At 33.6% G+C, this 23,399-nt stretch overlaps 1 protein-coding gene across 1 annotated transcript; it reads left to right on the top strand.

Moving 5' to 3' along the window:
- The first annotated feature begins 2,767 nt into the window (after positions 1 to 2,767).
- Positions 2,768 to 20,055, top strand: LOC134262229 (WD repeat-containing protein 82-like). The gene is given in 13 exon segments (XM_062744612.1): positions 2,768 to 3,014; positions 5,368 to 5,465; positions 5,868 to 5,934; positions 6,255 to 6,354; positions 6,601 to 6,717; positions 9,178 to 9,333; positions 10,019 to 10,088; positions 10,651 to 10,793; positions 15,541 to 15,676; positions 16,258 to 16,329; positions 17,852 to 18,033; positions 18,460 to 18,581; positions 19,091 to 20,055. Coding segments are annotated over 13 exon segments (1,569 nt in total). The 5' UTR covers positions 2,768 to 2,853; the 3' UTR covers positions 19,236 to 20,055.
- The last annotated feature ends 3,344 nt before the right edge of the window (positions 20,056 to 23,399 follow it).

The following is a 23,399-nucleotide window of genomic DNA, read 5'->3' as shown; positions in this document are numbered from 1 at the left end:
TTTTTAGTTGCTGATTTGTAGCTAGCTGCAGATCTGTAGCGTTATGGTTTTTATATATTAGTCTTTGACCATAACGCTACAGATCCCTTAATGCAAAAAAGGTGCAATTTACGGCGCAATATTTTTTGCGCACTTTTTGGGAGAATTTCTCCACTTTCCAGCATCGGTCAATTAACTACCTTTCACTCCAACCAACCATGACGATGACGTTGGAGCGTTACACAACAACGTCACGTCAAGATAGAGTTTTTCTCCATGCCACTTCAGTAATCGTCACGGCATTTTCGATAAAAAGTTTAGAATATTGGCATACACGTTTTTTTTCTCTCTCTCTAGAAATATTTCTGTATTAAGCATACGCCTAACGTTTACCTAGCTATAGAGGGTTTGCGACAGGTAGGTTGAAAGGGGATGCTTACTCCTCCAAGTCACCTGATCTTACTCTCTGGTGCTTATAGAGTGCATGGTCTGTAATTTTTTTACGTTCGTATAAATTTGTTTACAGGATATAGGCGTCGGAACCGGGGGGGGCATTTTTTTGTAAATATATGCATAATATAGGCATTGAAAATTGGGGTTTACCTTTTTTGTTGGTTTAGCCCCCCTCCCTCCCTTTCAATTTGCTTCCGACATCTATGCAGGATATATGAGATTTATCACTGTTCGATTCAACCTTCATTACAAACACTAGTCTCTGGTAAAGGAAACAGCGCAGTACATTTAATGTTTCATTATGTACATTGTCTCTATTTTATGTAATAATATACTTGTATCTGTGTTATGCCCCCAGTGGGACCATGATTGGAAATAAATTCTATTCTATTCTATTCTGTAATATATACTACGAAAGACGAATAGGGCCACATAAAAAATATTTTTATCTCGTAATTACGAGATAATTATCTCGTTATTACGAGAAAAGATCTCGTAATTACGAGAAAAGATCTCGTTATTACGAGATAATTATCTCGTTATTACGAGAAAAGATCTCGTAATTACGAGTTAATTATCTCGTAATTACGAGTTAATTATCTCGTAATAACGAGAAAAGATCTCGTTATTACGAGTTAATTATCTCGTTATAACGAGAAAAGATCTCGTAATTACGAGAAAAGATCTCGTTATTACGAGTTAAAGACGAATAGGACCACATAAAAAAAAATATTTTTATCTCGTAATTACGAGTAATAACGAGAAAAGATCTCGTTATTACGAGTTAATTATCTCGTAAGTACGAGAAAAGATCTCGTAATAACGAGAAAAGATCTCGTTATTACGAGTTAATTATCTCGTAAGTACGAGAAAAGATCTCGTTATTACGAGTTAAAGACGAATAGGGCCACATAAAAAATATTTTTATCTCGTATTTACGAGAAAAGATCTCGTAATTACGAGATCTTTTCTCGTTATAACGAGATAATTAACTCGTAATTTCGAGATAATTAACTCGGAATAACGAGATCTTTTCTCGTAATAACGAGATGTTTTCTCGTAATTACGAGATCTTTTCTCGTAATAACGAGATAATTAACTCGTTATTACGAGATCTTTTCTCGTAATAATGAGATGATTAACTCGTAATAACGAGATCTTTTCTCGTAATTACGAGATAAAAATATTTTTTTATGTGGCCCTATTCGTCTTTCGTAATATACACTGTACTTAGGCCGAATAATAGTTCACAGATGGAATATGGAGCTCCTGGGGATAATTTCCAGGAGCAGAGATGATGCTATATCACAAAGTCACTTTTTCAACAGAGTCACAGTCTTCCAATTTTATTTCCGGGTCCCTGAACACAGGGCAATAAAATTATGTGGAACTTTGGAAGCACCATTGCTCATTAAGTTCAACTATGCACATTTTAAATGAATTTATGCATGTTCTCCGGGGCTTCTTTTTATCATTAGAGTTCTACTATTTTTCATAAACCTCTGACCCAGCTGGTGTCATAGATTTTCCAATTTTTGGTAAAGGGTTTTGAAATGCTTTATTATGTATTTACTTCTTTCTGCTTGATCAAGATATCCGCTCTGATCAGGAGCAAAGAACATTTTCTTTTAAGATTTCACTACTTTTATGTTTTGAGTCCCCGTCAAGGGGAGACAATGACTACGAAATTCACAACGTTTGTTCCCTTTTTACAAATTCAAGGTTGCTTGAGCTCAAAACTGGTATAAAAAAGACAATATACAAATAAATAAATAAATGAATATATGAAAAAAAAAATGAATAAATAAATAAATAAATAAATAAATAAATAAATAAATAAATAATTGAATGAATGAATGAATGAATGAATGAATGAATGAATGAATGAATGAATAAATAAATAAATAAATAAATAAGTTGTGTTTGTGAAACACCATGCGTCCGACGGCAACAAAGTTCGAAAAAAGCTATTTAGCATATAGGTCACAGTAAAGGTCACAAGGTCATTGACCTTGGTTTCATTTGAAAGAGCTTAATTTGTGGAGTATGCATACCAAATATGAAGTCTCTTTCATGGTTCAAAAGTTATGGCGAAGGTTAAAGTTTTCAGACAAGCAGACCAAGTCCAACAGCTAAACAGACAGACAGACAGGACAAAAACCTATAGATCTAGAGATCCGGGACCAAAATAAAAATTACATGACTTTAATTGATTTCAACGTTTTCTTTTTATTTCAATTAGAGTACTTCTATATATCCCTAGTAAAACACATAACACACTATGTGACGTTTCGTGGTTCCGACCTAAAGGAACGAAAAACGAATGTGTTTACGTATGAGTTACCTATTAAAGGCACGCGCGGCGAATGGAGAAAATTCAGATGGTCTCTTGAAAAAATAGTTGTGTTAAATATTGGTAAAATGAAGCTTACAGACAACGTTGTTCGTAATTACAGAGTAGCAAAAATATTCAGAGAAAACACAGACCGTATAAACAGAATAGATTTTTCGTCAGATGGCAACACTCTCATCTCAAGCAGTGACGACGATTCGATCGTAATCTATGATTGTCAAAATGGAACGTAAGGATATATGTACAAAATATATTCATTATTAATGAATTATTATGAAAAATTAAGGCTTTATTAAGCAAGGGAAATACGTGTTCGTGGTGTATATTGTATAAATTGCCTGATTAATCAGGTCCAGCACAATCTCTTGATTAAGTTATACTTTTGAAATAGCTTAATATTTAAGCAATGAATCATTAATTTTTGAAAGATATAATCTCAAAACTGCAACGATGTGTGCAAAAAAATTTGGGAATTTGCATTATGAAAATTTGTTTGCACACACCGTTGCAATTAGGAGACTATCTTTAAAAAAATAATGATTCATTGCTTATGTTTAGATCTTTTAACTCTCTAGCTACCTTGACTGGAAATGTGATTTATATTTAAAAAGCTATGTATTATCCTTTGTATAAGCAACAGTTATAGGATCAGCCAACGTAACAGCTTCTGGGCAATGTTAGTGTGATTTTTTTTTATTTTCGCTTATGACGTTGCACTGCCTCGGCAATCAACGATTGTGACATCAAACTGAAATGCATGCTTTAACCTCTTGGCACCCTGTCTGTGTTACAGTGTTTTGAATGCAATAAATTTCAATTCACTTTTTATGGAGAAAACATGTGCAATGTAAATACAGTTTTATTAAAATAGGGTCGGTAGCTCAAATTCACATGAAAATTACAAAACAGTTTTACCATTGTATAAAATATGGGTGGACTTTTTAAAAGCAGTTGTTCACAGAATTTAAACGTTTATTCAATTTGTAAAAAGTTCATTGTTGATCGAAGTTTTAAAAAGTTATATTATCTTTTCTTTTCTGCATGTAAAAGTACTGTATATATCACTTTTTATTAGTTGATTGGGGGACCGTAAATAATGGAAAAAGATAGCTGCATGTATTTACTATTAACAGCGGAATAAAATTACGCGTTTTTGAAGTAAATAAGTCAGGTAGTACTTCAAAATGGATAAGGTTAAAGTAATTTAAGAACAATTGGTGCATGTTACCTGGAAAATTTTCATTAGTTGGAAATCAAATAGCAAAACAATGAGTGAAAAAACCGTTTGTATTTCTCATGTATTATATGCATAATTTTTATTTTTACTACCCCAAAAACGGTAGCACTGGGCATCAGGCGATGCTAGTTGCACACCCCTACAACTGCCACGCAATGGTAAGCAAATTGCAACGAACTCGTTGGTGCAGAAATTGCAACTCGCTGGTTTTGTTTTTGTACTTTCAATTTTGATTTCAAAGATGAATGTAAAAGTTAAACTGACCGGCCAGTAACTTCCGGATTTTTACGACGATAAAAAAGTTTGGGTCGGCGATGAAAATTAGGGTCGGTCGGGTAACCGTAAACAAACATATTTTTTTGTTAAGCCTTATTAAGCTATTCAAAAAAGCTTGATAAACTTTTTAAAAGCAGTTGTTCACAGAATTGTTTATTCAATTTGTAAGAAATCGACAAAAAGTTGCAAGTAGTGTAAATCACTTTTTATTCACGAGAACTTTATTTTCGTGTAATTACGCGAGACAGTGAGCTCGCGAAAATTTAATTCTCGCGTATAAAAGTATTCCTGAAGATTATATAGAGCAATAACCACAATTCGCGAAAATTTCGTCTCGCTAATCAAGAGTCAGTTACTATCTGGCGAAAATAAGGTGTCGCGAAAATTTAGTGATCTACAGTATTTGACAATATATATGTACTAAGGGCTATCAAAAAGCAATCCAAATCTATTAAATAGATCTAGTACTAACATTACAGCTTTTGAATACGTTCAGTTGCAAACAACAGGTGAATTTCCATTGTTTGAATAACGGCACTCTTACAGATTACCAATCAAATTATCTTATTGACAGTAATTAAGTTAGCTGACCTTCTTCATTATTTCATTTATTAAAACGTAAATGTGTTGTCACTCATCAATAGACAAAAAACTTAACTTTGAGTATATAGTCTTTCAAGGAGACACATTTTGGTGAGTGATTTTTACATGCATTTTATTCGGATGAATTCAAAGTTGAATATTATCACTGCACCAAGGTACGACATGCAGAAAATAATAACAGGTTTGAGAAAAGAGTAATAAAGTAGCTATTCTGAGTAGCTTAATGAAGTCTTATAGCTTAATCAAGAGATTCTGTAGGACCTAATAGTTGCTGGATTTGACTTCGGTTTATTACCATTATCACAGGGCTACAATTTTTCAATTTTGGTATCAGTTGCTCCAAGTTGAGTTGGTTTTCGAGAAACTCTTCAGAGTCTCTGTGTCAAATAATATCTAAACAAACAAACTTTTATAAGATACACCTAGAATTTGGATGAAGTAAATTCATTTATATTTTTACTTTCAGGCCAAAGAAAACTCTAAACAGTAAGAAGTATGGAGTTGATTTAATTTGTTACACACATGCAGTTAACACAGCCTTGCATGGTTCTACAAAAGTAGATGGTAAGAAAAAGTACATTGTATATCTTTACTGGTATAATAATTGATATGTTAATATAAAAGACTGCAACTTACTCTGTACTGTTCAGTTTTAAATTTGTGCCACCAGTGTCCACAGCTTAGAATTTAATCCACTGGCCCACAGGACCAAGGACCATGTAAAGTAATCAGTCCTGTACCAGATTTGTCTGTCTTTCTAGCCCATTCATGAATTCATTCATTGAAATAAATGCAGTGTGTATCATTAATCCAAATTTACAGCAGCCTATTAATGTGAAATCCTGAAAAAGGTCACTTGTTTTTAAAGATTTGAGCAGAAACAATAAGACAATTTTGAATGTTAAGCTAAGTATTCCAGAAGAATACATTTGCTCAATTTAATTTTGATCATGGAATTTATTTCAGATACAATCAGATATCTCTCACTCCATGACAACAAGTACATTAGGTATTTCCCAGGACACACCAAAAAGTAAGTCCATATTTAGTATTAAAGGAAGAAATTCTAAAGCCAGTTTCAGTGCAATATCAGTAAATTACATGTACTTACATCATGTGGAGCAATGATGAGTTGTTAAATCCTATGGATATAAGTAGTGTGTTTTTTCATAGTAATTTAAAGTTTCATCGATTTTACCTCCCTGATGCCTTAGGAGGTGATTGGTTTTTAATTTAGAGTCATTTTCATGAACCTGTCTGTCTTGTAACTCATTTTAATAATCTACTTTTTGTAATGCATCATTAACACATGTACTTGTGGGTAGATCTAACACCAAAATTGCTTATTTCTAGAGTTGTGTCCCTGAACATGTCCCCTATCAACGATTCCTTTCTGTCTGGTTCGCTGGATAAGACCATCAGGTTATGGGATCTGAGATCACAGAATTGTCAGGTAACAGATACAGGGACATTCTTCTTTGTTTTACTTTACCAGGCTATCCTACTGTTCATTTAAAAGTTAAATCCAAATTATTGGGGTTTAAGAGAAATCTATTTCTGTCTTCTTCTTCTGTTCTGAAACAAAACATCTTCTAAATTTGTATATTCATATATTTGTGTCTTTCATAGTACATGCCTCTGCATAGTTCTTGAGTATTGCAGTTCCAATGTTTTCTTCACAATTCTTGTATGATTTCAGGGACTGATGCATCTACCTGGTAGACCTGTGGCAGCATTTGATCCAGAGGGTCTCATTTTTGCAGCAGGAATAAACTCAGAGTGTGTCAAACTGTACGACCTCAGATCATTTGACAGGGTAAGGAAATGTGATGAGTTTGTTTTAACTCACCTGGGATAAAAACCAAGATGAGCTTTACTGAGCAAGATCTGTTGGTTGTCTGTCATTAGTGTTGTTGTGGCAGTTGAAAACTTGCCACATTTTCATCTTCTTCTCCAGAACTTCTTGGTCAATTTCGACCAAACTAAATATCCTTGGGTTAATAGAATTCAAGTTTGATCAGATGAAGGACCATGGCTTATTTCAAGAGGGGATGATTAAGAATTAATATAAATTTAATGGTATCTTCAGTGTTTTCAATAAGATTTTCAATAGAAGGAAAAATAGATGGAATAGCAGGAAACCAGTCTCGGCGAGGGGTCTGGGGGCCGCGTTAGGCCCCCAGCGGGTCCAGGGCAGAGCCCTGGTAGGGGGCCCAGGGGGGCGAAGCCCCCCGGCCGGAAACGAAAATCAGCATTTTTGACTCATTTTTCTGACCTCTCAGGCCATTAAAAAAGTAATTTTTTTTCACATTCTTGTCAGTATCAATTATCAAATTTTACCTAAAAAAGCCAATTAAATTTTTTTTACCTTTTTACAGATTTGTTTGACAAGATTTTTGACAGACTGGTTTTTTTTCTTCCGAAAACTAAGTGTCTATAAAAACATACAGACAACTTAAGTATGAAATTCTAGTACAGACAATTGTCTGTGGTAGAATATCATATTTAAAATTCTACATATTTAGTCCCTTTCACATAAATTGGTCAGGACTTTTATTCAAAACTCAAAAAATTATTTGGTTGAAAATTTTAGATTTTTTAAACACTTGGTCATGTACAGTACCCCCCAAAAATTGAAATATTCTGCAATCTTAGACTTTTCATAAATTAATCTTTAAACTGATCTACGTTTTTGACATTTTGTGCAGATAGTCAGAACAAAATATATAGAAAATGGTATTTGATACAAAATACTAGTACATTAAAACCTTCCCAAATGTGAAAATGATACTGTTCCTGTATTTCAAGCGTTCTTAGACGGATAAAAGAGAATATTTTTTTTCAATTTCTGTTTGTGGAAATGCTGTAAGAATTTCTATGTCTGAGTCACGATTAAAATATCAAGACTTTTATTCGTAATTATTATATCAGGTTAACATTTGAGATTTTCAGTTTGCGGAAATTCTGTAAGAATTAGAATGGATACATGATCAATTTTCAATCGAAAATTATAAAACACAAACAAATCTTTTCGGAAGGGACTATTCTTTATGCCTCTTAATGTATGTGATCTCAAACGCATGTGTTAAAGCAGCAGCACATTTCTCCACGACTTCGCTCAAATATTCGTTGTCCGCGACGCCATTACCTGACACTATGATCTGAAAAAAGAGCGCACTCAAGGGAAGCTACTCTAGATCATGGAAATAGTTGCGATAAAATCTATGGATTTCGCGTATCAGCACCGGCAAAATCCTAATGACGGAAAATTCATAGCCGGCAAAATTACTTGTACAGGCGGTTAATTTTGCCGGTTGCCGGCTCTTATTGAAAACACTGATCTTACAATGTTCCTATTAGAACCACTGGAACCACTGGGCCAGGAAGAATGAAACTTTTGTGAAAACTTCATAACCTAGTGTTGCTTCAGTTGTTTAAATCATAACCTCCAGGGTAGGGCAGGTCTACAATAGGTGTTGTGTTAAAAATTATACACAGGAATATATAAAAAATATATATTAAAAAATCTGATGATGATGACCAGCGAAGCTAGGAAAAGTGAAATTAACAAAGGCGCATCATCAGGTATTTTAGAAACCTTGACCTACAAGGGTAGGCTGGTGTCACAACAAATCAAAGTTATACATTGGAAGATGTAACAGCAAAACCATTATTTATGCTTTTTAAAAAAAGGAAGCATCTTTAGTTAGTGTTAATCCAAATTTCATCAAATCATGACCCCAGTGGTGTGATAGGGCCACATTAGATTTTATATACAAATATGTGGGGAACAACTTTAAAATCAGATGTTTAATCATCAAAGCAGTGATTAGTAATATTAATATGGGAGCATCTTCTGTTGTTGAAGATTCAAGCTTGTTTAAATCATAAAACCGGTGGTAGGATGGGACCACAATGGTAAGATGAGTTTAAGTAAAACCCTGGGAAAATCTTTCAAAGTCTTCATTAATCATATAAATTTTGAAGCATCTTTATTAAGTCTGAATTCAAGTTTTTTCAAATCAAGCACTCTCCTCATTCCCCAGGAATTAAAGGGGAGGGGGGGGGGCATATACATTTCAACTTTTCAATTTATAAAAGCAAACCTATCAAAGTCTTAACATGTATTTTTAGAATGGCTGTCCTGAATACAAAAACCAGTGATATGCTTTATTGATCATATACACGTATAAAATGAAAATGAGATGCATGTACAGTATTAAGTTATGAACTTATGATACATATAAAACTAATTGGAAGTAATTGTAACTTTTAGGGTCCATTTACGACCTTTAAATTAACCCAGGACAAAGACTGTGATTGGACGGGAATGAAGTTTAGTCCTGACGGAAAATTAATTCTGATCTCCACTAACGGACAAATCTTACGACTGATCGATGCCTTCCAGGGGACACCACTCCAGACATTTATGGTAAAGTTAACAACTGTTTCATTTTGTTTTTCTTTAATTTTAAAGTAAAAGAAAATTAATGTTTGCATCTAGATTATTAAGTTGTAAGTGATCGGAAATATTACTAATATATGTGAACAAATTTTATTGATTACATCATGAATTTAAAAGAAAATTGGCAGAGGCTTGTTAAAGAGAATTTAATGTTTTATCATCTGATATAAAAATGGAAAAGTTTAATCATTTTACAAATTTTTTTTAGAGAGTATTTTATAGATTGTACATTTAAAAAAAAAATGATAAAGGAAACAAAGGAGTTGATTCTTGTCTACATGTTTTACTTAAAAATCAAAATATTTATACATGTATGGGGAAAAAATTCTGCAATTGTTGGATGCCCCAGACTCTGAGCCATGATTTTTTTTTTTAAACTTTGATTAATGTTATGTAATGTAGGAATAGGGTAATGGGTTAAAACAGGGTTTAAGCCAATGAAATTTTATCTTCTATTTCTCTAATTTATAGCAACCTACAGATTAAAATAATTCCTCAAGAACTACTGCCTGTTGTACTTTGTTGCTCATATGTTGAATTATATGTATATAATATATATATATGTATATATAAAATATATATAAAATGTATATATATATATATTGATATCAATGGTCTTCTCAGAGCTTATCAATATGTTTTTCCTCTACAGGGTTTTCAGAACAATAAAGGTATTCCTTTGGAGGCTTCCTTTAGTCCCGACTCCAGATTTGCATTCTGTGGTAAGTTTATTATATAGAGTAAGTCTGAGAAGTATAGCTTTCTGAGTGTTTTATTAAATACAGTAAATCTGAAAAGTAAAGCTTACGCTGCATATATAGTAACAACAGAGAATGTGTACATTTATTGGTTAAGAATTTCTGATGTTTGTTTTCAAAATACATGTATTACATAAAGGACAGTATACACTTTAGAAGTTATTTCTTCCCCCCCCCCTCCTAAGACAAGAGGAAAAAATGTGTATTTACATTCCAAATGTCAAAGCTCAAAGGCAGAAAAAAGGAGACTTAGAATTGTATTGTCAGACACAGTTCAAAGGATGCTGTGAACACTGACTTAGTCATAAATATTTTCCAGAGATGGTATATTGGTTGAAAAAATAACAAATATTTGTCATGGACATTGGCTATCACTGATATAATTTGTGTTATGAACAAGATATCAGTTTACATGTACCTTTCCCCAAAAAGGATGCTTCACTGTATATTTTCCTTTTTTCTAGAAATCAATTATGCAAAATGATTTTCTGTAATGAAAGTACAGATGAAGTGTATCTTTATTCAGGTTCAACTGATGGACGAATTCACTGCTGGAACACAGAGACCGGGGTCAAGGTCGCTGTGATGAATGCTGACCATCCTGGACCAATCCAATGCCTACAGTTCAACCCCAAATACATGATGCTGGCATCAGCCTGCACTAATATGGTATTCTTCCTTATTTCTTTCACTGATACAGTTAGCAGAAATCTTAAATGACTTACTGAGAATTGAGGGGCAAATTAAAACTTATTAAAAAATGTGGAAGTTTTTATTATTCACACTTTTTGCAGGCTTTTTGGTTGCCATACATAGATGACTGAAAGAGTTTAAAGTGGAATATTCTCCAGTTTTACCACCACTTCGAGAAAAGTGTGTACAGAAGTTTGGGACCTCTGAATCAGTTTGTGAAAGGACACAAACCATAAAGCTGGATAAGACTAGATTAGTGCTTATAGGAGATTTTTGAAAAGTTCATGAATATTTGATGTTGTTTTAGAGTATTTACAAACTTATACTTGCGGGGAAACTTTAAAGACCAATGGTCCGTCAGGCAGCAGTTATTGTGTTCCCATCGCCAACTATTTTACTTTCTTTTTCATTTCTCTTGCAATATACACATCCATTTGCTTTTTTTTTTTCTAAAAAAGATAAGGTATTAAAAAAAAACTCTGCTGTAAAACTTGTTGCAAATTTTATTACAGTCAATTTTACACATATTTGCATTTAATGCATGGAAAAGATTCTATAGTAACTGCATTCTGTTAAATACTTTAAAACCTGATTTTGCTATATTGTCTATAAATAATATAAGAGATCCTTTTTGGTTAATTACACTAATCTGTTTTTGAGATTTTGTAAGCTACATTAAGATCTGCTCTAATGTACATGTAAATGTTTAGATGTATCACTTGTAGAAACAAGTATGTGGAACATGCAGTCTTCGATGTAACACTTTGTATACCCATTTTTATTTGTTTTTCATTATGAATGTATCATGAATGAGAGTGAGAAGGAGAGAAAAATAAAAGCATTTCTAATGAATTGCAACATATTTCTTAATTGAGGAAGTTTAATAGTGATATTTGTCTGGATCTCCAGACACCTGAGCTGACACCCTCACAGCCTCAGGGGTCCTGTGAAAAACTGTGCTGTGGGACTCCTGACAAATTGGTTGTTTATGGGAGGGGGTGCTTTTCTTATTTCGAAGCACTTATCATATAAGACGGATAATGTTAACAGAAAGGAATCATTGCAAATGATGTATAACACATTTTTTAATATCGAAAGGCTTAATATTGTTGGTTAAGACGAGAGAGTTATGAAAAACTATCAAGATTTGTTATTTTATCATGAGACACTACATTGTGACTGTGATATATTGAATTAGATGTGCTAGGAGTCTAATGGCAACACGTTTAAACAGGCCTGGGGGCCATAAAACTTAGAAAAGCTCACTTTTGATCTCAGTCTCACTTTTCCACTATATATTGACCCCCGGGGCAAGGGTGGGGCCTTTGGAAATATAGGAAAAATCTTTAAAAATCTTCTTCTGAACCACTGGGCCAGGAAAGTGAAACTCATGTGGAATCATCCTCAGGTTTAGTGCCCCCAGGCCAGAACATCAGACATTGTGAGGATGTTGAGCTGAATGTCTCTAGGAGCACAGAATTGAAATGAATGATGAAAAACTCGTATCATTTTTATAGAATGGCGTTACCTGTACATATTTTGAATATGTCAGATAGAAAAGGGAAAAAAAACTGGCTGAACCAATCTTGAAAGTGTTTGAAGTCATAGAGACAAAACACATTAGGCCGTTGGTGATAGAACCATTTCCAGCTTAGTTTGGATTTTCAGTAAGGTGTGGCATTCTCGGCGCTACATGTTTACCGCCTGTCAAATGGCGAATAGATTCTCATTGGTTAAGAAATTAATAACATCAGGGACTTTAAATTGTGGACGACGATGAGACGACTTAAGCTCCACCTCTTTGCAGGATGAAACAATGTAATTGGTTATTCGATACACTAATTGGCATTTGCCCGAATTTCTATCCCATGTATGTTTCAACAGTGAAGGAAAGCTGTGTAAATTTCAGAAGCTAATTATTTAACGTTGAAAATGCCACGCCTTACTGAAAGTCCAAACTAAGCTAGAAATGGTCCTAAAAATGTGTAACACTAGTACTTACAGATGCCAAACCACCAGAATTTATTTCTATGAATTAATAATTTACTTGGCACATTGTCACAGTTGTTAAAGCATTTGATTCAATATGATATTTCAAAGTTAGGATCTGATAATTGCATTGTGGGTTGGAATCCAACTGCAAGACTTGGAGACCTTATAAACTGAGTTTTCATGTTGCAGTAGGTGCTGGTACGAAAGATCCCTTTGCTCAGTGGCCCTCTGCTGAGTATAGGTCTAAATTATTTTGATGTCGCAAAGCTTCTTCTATACCCCCGGCATTTCCGTTGGTGTCCCGGTTAAAGATTTAGGAGCAAGTCCATTAATTCCCGTGTAACTAATAAGCCCTACCTGGACCAAACTTGCATGGATGATGCATTTAGAGATGGACACTACCAGACTTGCTTTGGATGCTGGATCTGACCAACGTTTTCTAGATGAGTAACCAGGTTAAAGTTTTGGAGCAAGTCATTTCCCAAGTAACTTTAAGTCCTACCTAAAGCAAACTTGTGTATATGATGCATATAGGGATCGATGGACACTACTAGACTTGCTTCAGATGCTGGAATCTGACCTACAATTTCCAGATGAGTGAACAGGTTAAAGTTTTTGGAGCAGCTTAGGTCCATTCCCAAGTATATAAGCCTTATATCTACAATTTTTATTTGTTATTGTGTTTGTGAATTTATTTATTTTTTTAAATTTTTTTTTTGTATTAATCTGTATAGTAGTATAATAAGGGGTGTGGGGGGGGGGGGGGTAGTGGATGTTCTGCAGACATCATCACTATTTACAAAATGTGCAGAACAAATGTAAGAATTTTTAGTTTTTACCTAGCATGCTGCAAATTTTCTTCTCTGCATCTTTTTTTTGGAGACTGATGACATGTCCATCTACAGTTTTACCCCGACATGTTGGAAACCAAAACATATAGTTAATCAAAGATTACAAAGCACACTTTGCTGGATGTTACCTGTGTAACAAGTAAAAACATCGAGTTCACATATGTCGATGTCATTTTACAGGATGCATTTGTACATGCATATTCCCGAAAATATGTTTTAGATGTGAGATTTGATTTACTTGTGTTATTCATGTTTTACTTTTTCTATTGAAAATGTTCATTGAAAGCTGCCATCCCCCCCCCCCCCAACACACACACAGTTTATACTACAGTAAGGGAAATGTAGTAATGTATGCCAAGGAACTGGTACTGAAATTAGTAGCTTTTCGACTTTGGGCAAGGTTTTTCTTTGCTTGTCCCCCATATTTCTTTGGCCCCCCCCCCCCCCCACTTTTAAAGACGATGATACGTGCCTGGCTAATTCGTATAGCTTTCTAGAAAGGGGGGAGCAACAGACCCTTTATAAAATCGATTATTATCTAAAAAAAAAATTGCAAACCGTTTCCTTCTTTTAAAAAATGTAAAGTTGAAAAATTAAAAAAAAAAAGTCAAATTTAATGTAACTCACTTTTTAAAATGGGGAATATAAGCCTTATACCTAAAATTTTTATTTATTTATTTATTTTTTTTGGGGGGGGGGGGGGGGGGGGGGGGTGTCATGAAATTTCTTTTTGGAAACCAAAACATATAAATCAAAGATACAAAGCACACTTTGCTGGATGTTAAGTGTAACAAGTAAAAACAGAGTAAATTTTTACTGTAGAAAATATGATGTGAGATTTGATTTAGGCCCCAAAAAATTAATCAATAGTTTCTCAAAAAATTGATATTTTGAAAAGGGAAATAACTCTATTTTTCCAAGTTGAAAAAGAAAATCGAGTTATTGCCCTTGTCATAAATGCTGAGAAAGACGTTTTTATTAGAAAAACAATATCTTTCTTCTAAATTTAAAGTATTTTATAAATTAACTTTTAAATAAATGTTTGGAATAACATTATTTAAAGTTGAATATATATTCATTACTAATTTCAAAGAACAAAACTTAAGATGTAATATTATCAATTTATTGAACAAATGACTTTAAAAAAGGTGTAGACTAAATCCTGCTTCAAAAAAAAAAAAAAAAGAAAAAAAAGAAAAGCCTGCCTGCCGCATTGAATTCTGATTTTTTTGGCCTGAGAAAGTATTTTTTTTTTTGGCCTTACTTGTTGGCTATATTGTAAATTGAAAAATTAAAAAAAAAAATCAAATTTAATGTAGTCTTAAATGAAATTATTAAAGAGTATGGTTGAATTAAATTTTTATCTATATTAGATTTGAATATCCCGCCAATAATAAAAGGAACTCTTTTGTCTTTTGAGGTGACAATCATATGACAGGATCATGTGATACGTTTGTTTTGGCGGAAGTAATGTGTTCATAGTCATATTTCATATATTGATACAAACCGATAGGGAAAAAATAAGTCAATTAATCAATGTTAGGTGTCAAGACTTAAGGTAAACTACGTTTGTCGTTGAGAAGTCACAAGAGATCGGCTTTTTTCCTTTAAATTCTCCTAGGTAATAGCTTTTTACCTAAATATTTTGTATTTTACAGTGTACAGGTTATTCTGTCATCTGATCATTACATACTTTTATACCAAGGTTTGAGGCATTATTAGGCCTAGTTGCAATTTTTCAATTTGTTTTTATTGACTGATTTTAAAAGATGTGATTGATTTTATGTGAAACATTTCAGGATGATTTAGAAGTAGGGATTTCTCATCATTCTGCATACAATGGATAAACTAAGCTGACCTTCAGAAGAAACCTAAAGCAGTGAATGAGGTTTAAAATAATGACAGAAATTTTGTTCAAGGTCATTATTATCGGTGACCCCACGGTTGGTAAAACGTCATTCGTCCAGAGATATGTAAATGATGCATACAGACGGGACTATAAAATGACCATTGGAGGTAAGTGGATGCAAATGACTATACAGTGTCATCTGCTAGTGAGAATAATCTAAATATATCTCGGGACAATCCTTTGCCCACCTTAAACTGGGTTCAGAAGGACAATAATCATTCTAATGAAATCTTATATACTATCTAATACTTTGCATGCATGCTGCTAGCATTTGTGCAATCTGTAGGATTTGTTCCCTCAAAGCAATATGATCTTGATGAATATAAGTCTTTAATTGCAATAATTTATTACTTTACAAAATGTATGTTTCTTATAATGTTTCAGGAATAGTTTTTCATGGCATTCAAAAAATTTGTATACATCATAGATGGTGAACATAGTGAAAATCAAGTCTTGACTAGGACTTGAACCCAGGGCCTCTGGCATACCTTGCCAGTACTCTTACAATGTACCACTTAGCTATTGAGATCTGATATATTATCCAACTTTCACACACTTGTGAACACAGCGACAATTACATACAAGTTCATTTTACCTACCATATGAAATGAAGCTTCGTGTTTATATTTTTTGTTATGACTTATTTACAGCACATTGTATATTCTGATTAATTTTATTATTTTTTCAGTTGATTTTGCTCTAAAGGTTGTGAAGTGGTCAGATACTCAGACCATAAAGCTTCAGCTCTGGGATATTGCAGGTCAGTTTATACACTCAATATAAGTTAGGATTTACTGAAAGAATTGTAAACATTTTGAAAACCTACATATACTTACTTGCTTGTGAAATGCAAATGTACGTAGTGACAGTTTGTTGCCAAATGGTGGCAAATTATCCTTTTAGATATGCATTAAATTTCTTGAGCATGGAAATCAGTTTGGATTACAGTAATTTAAAGATAATGAAATGATAAGAAAGGTCTATGGGACAGACAAATTAGCCCCCCTCCCCCTATTCTTGCCGACAATTATCACTATGGTTAACCCGAGTATTTTTTTCCTAGTAGAACTATCTGTCATAGTGTACATTAAACAAATATATGTAAATAATTGTATAGATATGAACATGATTACAAAAGACATGATTTTGATTGTTTACACAGGTAAAAATAAATTCAATAAAATTGGTTTGATAAGCATGATAAGCAACCTTATGTATTTAATCATTCCTTTATCAACAATAAAGAAAACTAGTTTTAATTGTAACGGGGACCGTTACAGATGTTCCCCAAACGCTCCCCAAATCCCTTTTTTGTGCCATTTTCCTGTTAGACATTTTTAAAATATGCTCAGTATTAAAGGATTTCATATAAGAATTATTAAAGCTACAATTAGACCGACTATATGTCATTTAACTCATTGCACGCGCACGCACGTGCATGCACATGCAAGATGATCATGGCATGTTGTCTAAACCATCAACATTTCTTTATGTCATGAGAATCAATAAGAAAATCATAAAAATATAAATGTTACCGTTTTTCAAATATTTTGGTCATTTTGCTTATTGTGCGCATGCACGTGCATGCATGCGTGTCCTTGCATTCAATTCTAATTGTAACATAATGTAGTAATCCATCATACCTATCCATATTCTAAATTTCATCCCGTTCTGTTGAGAACCAAGAAAGTTATAGGCATTTAAAGTTTCAGCCAATCAGATTGCAGCACATTTGCATGCGCATGCTTTTATGATAATTGTTATATATCAGGCTGTAGATCTTCCTAATATATGACTATGTTCAAAATTTCAAAGGATTTTGTCAAAAAACAAGAAAGATATTGAGACTTTAGTTTTAGCCAATCAGAGCAAAGCGCACGTGCATGCGCGTGAGATCTTGCTATTTTGACCATGTCATCATATCTATACTAATAATATATCCTCACATTATGAGTTTCAAAGTATTTTATCAGAAAATAGAAAAGTTGCGGCTATATCCATTATATTGGTCATTTCACGTGTTGCACGTGCGCGCTCTTGCAAGCACGTGCGCGCAAAATGGCCTTGATTCCGCAAATCTACATAACATGTCTACTGACTCTAAAAAGGTTTTACCTACATCGGACGAACAGGTTACAAGATCATTCCCGGACAAAAAAGTACCCAGGAAGAAGAAGAAAAATAATAATAATAATAATAAGAAACAGAGTAAAAACAATATGTTCCCCAACTTCGTTTGGGGAACATAACTAAGTGTTGTATGTTTTATATTAATTTTATAGGTCAGGAACGTTTTACGTCCATGACCCGGGTCTACTATAAAGACGCCCATGCCTGTATTATTATGTTTGATCTGACCCAGCAGTCCACCTTCCAGAATGCTGTAAAATGGAAGAAAGACCTTGACACGAAGTGTTCCCTAGCTGACGGGTCACCTATACCCTGTTTACTCCTGGCCAATAAGGTGTGTGTGTAAGCTACAATTTAAGTTTTCAACTTAAAAGTCTAAGCCTTCTCTTCAGAGGGTAATAATATGGATTTTCCAGACGAGTGCTCCGGTTATCAGGTTAAAGTTTTTGGAGCATGTACATTCTCAAGTAACTATAGGCCCTACACTGACCACACTAGCATAGCTGATGCACACTACTCAATCTGCTTCGAATGCTAAATATGACCTATATTTTCCAGTTCTGAAGATTTAATCTTCGCTGTACAATAAACATAATTTAATTTATATAGTTTAAAATCATTAATTTTCTTCATTTCTCTCTCTAAGAATCAAGAATATATATTAATTTATTAAAATAATTGCCTAGTTTTTTTTTCACGGAAGGATCAGTGTCTCACATATTTAACATTGACAAAAGATATCTTTGTTGTTTATGTACAGTGTGACTTGAGCCATCGAGAAGTCCAACAGAATGAGATTGAGGACATGTGTAAGGAGCACGACTTTGTTGGCTGGACAGAAACCTCCGTTAAAGAAGGACTCATGATTGATGAGTCAATGAGGTAAAACTCTTGGGTTCATAACTCTTCTACTGCTATCATCTTAAAGAGTGCATACTCTGAAAAGTCTTGATTTGAGCCCACAACCAGACAGGGGCATATTAGGGGAACTTAATACAGTGAAACATATAAAGCTAACTTCACTTTAGCAAACCTCCAATAATGCTCCTATAATATCCTGGCTTTTTCACTGTCCACTTCTGTCATATTAATCTCCCAGAGTTTCTGGTGATTGGGGAAGGGTGTCTCTTCCAAAATTTTGAATTTCCTTACCCATGGGTCAGGGGTTCTGGTGTAAGAGTGGTTTTTGTGGGATGGGGGGTCACTTTTGATTATAGCTGATTACTACTGATTAGTTGCCCCATGATTAAGGGACCTCTTCTTTGAAGGTTGCTGTATGCTTTGTAAAAGAAATCTAGAAATTGTACCAAATATTAAATGTTTCATGAAGAAAACATATCAGTCATTGATGGGATTTAACTTTATATACAACTGTTGTGTTTTTTTTTAAGATTCTTGATTGAGGAGATGATGACAAAACATGCCGAGTTGGATGGGTTTTCTAATTCCATGGCGAGATCTGTGGTCCCTGGTAGTACTATACATCTCCGCTCTCAACGGTCCGAGGTCAAAGAGTCGTCCACTTGTTCCTGTTAACGTCGCGTTAAGGGCCCATAATTTTTCGTTTTCCAACTACCTGTTCCAATGATCCAGACTAAAGTTGACAAACTGAAGTGCTTGAAGCCCAACAGGCTTGGACTAGGATACTTAGTGTTGTGTTTTAATACAGCTTATAAAAAATCTTTTTAAATTTTTATCTTAAATATTTCAGTATGCATATATGCTCATTTTTTATATTCATATATTTAAAAGACTTACGAATGAATTCCAAATAATTTTTATTTTCAGCTGTTAAAGATAAAGTTTTAGTACGGTATTAAGTAAAGATGGCTCTCTTTTAAATTTATTGTCACAAGTTTGAAATGGTTGTTTTGTTTTTTTTGTATATTTTTACTTTCACAGTTTTGCTAGAAACTGCAGTATGATTCCATGCATTCTTATAGACAAAATAGATTTATCTGTGATAAGTATATTTACATTATGCGAATTATTAAAATATCACCTTTTAGTTTAAAGATTAAGAAAAGTGCCTCTGTGAAAGTTTTGAAACAAATATTGATGTTTAATACAAAAAATGCATTGTAATTGCAATCAGTGTAATTTTCTTTTAATTTGTTGATGAGTTGAATTCTATTTTCTTTTTCAACAGGGTCAGCAGCATAATTTTTACTGTGAAATCATTGTTTGTGGGGGACCAATGTTCAGTGATTTCGTTGGACATTGTAGATGTACTTAAAACAACAGAGTTTCTTTACTTTTACTCTTTTGAGGTAGACAACAGTGTACTTTTTGCACAATACCCTTTTAGAATCATTTTTGAATACAATACACAGCATGAATATATGTAGCACTAATTTATCACTATGCCAACCACACAGTAGAAAATGATTATGCTAATATGTCAATTTATTTACGTACTGTGAAATCACTTATTTTCGTGGGGGTTTAATTTTCGTTGTTTTCAAGGTTTGGAGAGACCCACGAAGTTATGTAGTAAAATTTGATTGTGCTAATATATCAATTTATTTACATGTATAATTCCCTTATCAACAGATTAACATCCACATAATCTTTGTCAAGTTTTGTCAAATTATTCACTAATGTATGTACTCATGGTTCAACCATGAAATCCTCACCTTGAAAGTTTGGTTACACATGAACATTGACCCCCACCATTAAAAATGATTCTATTGTATATTTGTATTCTGAGTCATGTCAAACATGATACAAAATGATTTATTGTGACAGTCTATCCTGAATTTCCAGGTAGATTCAGTACAAACATATAGAAGTGAATGAAAATGGTTGTGTTGAATAAAAGAGAAGCTAAATTAATGACATTTTTTATGTTTTAATTTTTGCTGCTCAATTTCCTTGGAGAAATGCATGCAAATCCAGATACTTTTTTACATGTGCATATCCATAAAGATAGAAGTTCTTGAGAAGAAGATATTTCCTATATATTTCAATGTAAAACTTGGATTCCCTATTGTAACCCTGCCCTATTTCCAGGGGTCATGATTTTTTACCCCAGGATATTTACACATACGTTTCAGCTTTTCTGGCCCAGTGGTTCTTGAGAAAATTTTAAAGATTTTCCTATATATGTAGATGTAAACTTGGATTCAATATTGTGGCCCCGCCCTATCCCTGGGGGCCATGATTTGAACAATTTAGAATCTACAATTCCCCACGATGCTTCCACATAAATTTCAGCTCTTCTGGCTCAGTGATTCTTTAGAAGATTTTTTAATGACCCCACCTATTTTTGTCTTTTCTTGATTATCTCCCCTTCTGAATGTAAGGGGACTTGGCCCTTACCAAGTTTGGCCCAGTGGTTCTTGTGAAGATGTTGAAAATGTGAAAAGTTTACTTGAGCTTTCAGCTCAGGTGAGCGAAAATATTACTTAAAACATTCAAAATATCAGGAAAAAACTATGAAAAAATGGACTTCATTTAGAAATAAGTGGCGGCCATCTTGAAAATGGCCGAAACTTGAATTACCAACATATATCTTATTCGAATAATAGTCAAAGGTGCTTGTTTCTGCAGTTAGTGAAATATTTTCCCTAATATCCGCCCAGCTAGTTTGCTAAGCAGTGATTTTTAAAATTAATGGGACTTTTTTGTCATTTTAAATATTTGATGAATCCTATTAGGTTTTTAAACTGAGATATTCTTATTTGATAAAACCTCAATTATTGGGATGGTGGTTCGATCTATAGGGTGTTATATCTCATTTTACATGCATAAAATGACTCCCGGGAAGACACCTAAACGAGCTTCCACATAGATCAGGTCAAAATGTAATGCAAGCAAAGTGTTAAACAGTTATAATTTTCAATAAGCACCGATCAATCTATGTTACAATTTTGTAGATACGTCAAATTTGCAAGAAAAGATAATTTTGATGACTTCTTGTCTAGTTTTACTTTTCAAGGTATATGTTTTATAGCTTTCGAAATACTAGTACAAATATAAAGTTGACCATTTGTGTTTTATTATTTTTTTAAATAAATAATTCATATGTATATCTTGTATATTTGGTTATAATTTCAAGTCATTCTTTCTTCATGCACATGAAGCAATTATTTATTCGTCCTATTCTGTACGCTTTAGAAAATTAAATTTAACACCTATTCAATGACAAACAAATGAATGTCCGTCTTGTGTTGTCTCACACAATTAGGACACTCTCCAAATGAGTTGAAATACTATAACAGCAAACTGCCCTGTTGAATACAAGTAGAAATAAATATTTTTAAAAAAGTAACCTCTGACCTTTTCAAAAGAAAATATGCATCCCTGGTGGAGCAAGAATTATCACATCGAGACATTGATTTCATAATATAAAATAGGCCTAACATATGTCGAATTATCACAACTATCTCAATTATCATGAACGTTGTCCCTCAGAACTGATCCCAGGTGTTGGCCCCACCTGCCGTTAAAGAATCACTCAGCAATTTTTTTCTACAATTAATTATAATTAATTTTGAAATTCGAAATATCCATCTCTCTGAAAAGATTCCTCCATCCATCAAAAATTTCTTTTTCGTTTGAATAACCTTGACAAGCTATTACCTTAGAGTACTTGGTACAGTTACTAAAATCTAGGAGCTCCGAATGTTTAAGAGTAATATTAAGTTTTTGAGCTACAATTCCAACATAAGCGTCATCGACAGCCAGATGCTTGACATAAGGAAACGTTCGGGTCAACTGTTCGGCAATGTTCGAACTGATAACATATGCTCCTCCTGGAAAATAAGGGGGGTAGGTTGCATGTGGATAATCCTCAAAAGACACATAATGCTTATGTGCTTTCTCTCTCGTCGGTGGGGCATTTTCGACGTAATGTCCAATGTACACAGATTGTGGACTTTTATGACGTATTAGAAATTTGAATAAGATGTCTATATTAAAATGGAAATCATCGTCTTGGTAAAGTATATGAGTTGCTCTTGAGCAATATGATTTAGCCCAGTTGTAGCCCATGATAGTCTTGAAAGTAACATTTCTGTATGTATCTTCAAAGTCTTCTTGGACTATATCTCCAAAAATGGCACTTTCCTTTGAAATCGCCGCATTGCTCTCCGAAAATGAATATCCTAAAAGAAAAACAATCCGAACACGGTCTTTCCATTTTTGAAAATTTTCATGTTTTTTGTTCAAACGTATGGAATGCCGTAAATGGATGTTTTCTCGGGCACTCTTTATTAAAATAAGAACGAAAACTTCGCTTTCATTTGGATGAGAGTTACTTTTGCAGATTTTTGTAGGATTGGCTATGTAAGAGAAATTATGCGGATTAATCTTTCTGATGGGTATTCCTCGGTCTCGTACTTGTTCATCCTCAAATAACTGAACGAAGTCGACATTTAATGGATATGAATAGTTGGCTACCTTTGGTTTCACTGTCGTACTAGGGACAGAAATGGACTGAGATGAATGCTCATATTTACTGTGAGTGACTTTCTGAGTGAATGTTTGTTTACTTCCATTCATATGCACTATAGGTAACGTGTGTGCAAAAAACACAATGAACACCACCAAACATCCTGAACATAAAAGGTATCGAACAAAGAGCTGGGTTGATCTGTAACAAAAACAAAATAGACATTTGTAAAGAAAACACCAAAGATAAGCAGGAAAATAAACTCATCAAAAAGGAAACGCATAGTAGAAACAATGCCCTGAAAA

Source organism: Saccostrea cucullata, unplaced genomic scaffold (genome assembly GCF_032062105.1).
Source record: "Saccostrea cucullata isolate Sc308-1 unplaced genomic scaffold, CSIRO_AGI_Scuc_v1 ctg849, whole genome shotgun sequence".
Lineage (NCBI taxonomy): Eukaryota > Metazoa > Mollusca > Bivalvia > Ostreida > Ostreidae > Saccostrea > Saccostrea cuccullata.
The sequence above is the reverse complement of the archived record's forward strand: the minus strand, read 5'-3'. Positions and strand labels throughout refer to the sequence as shown.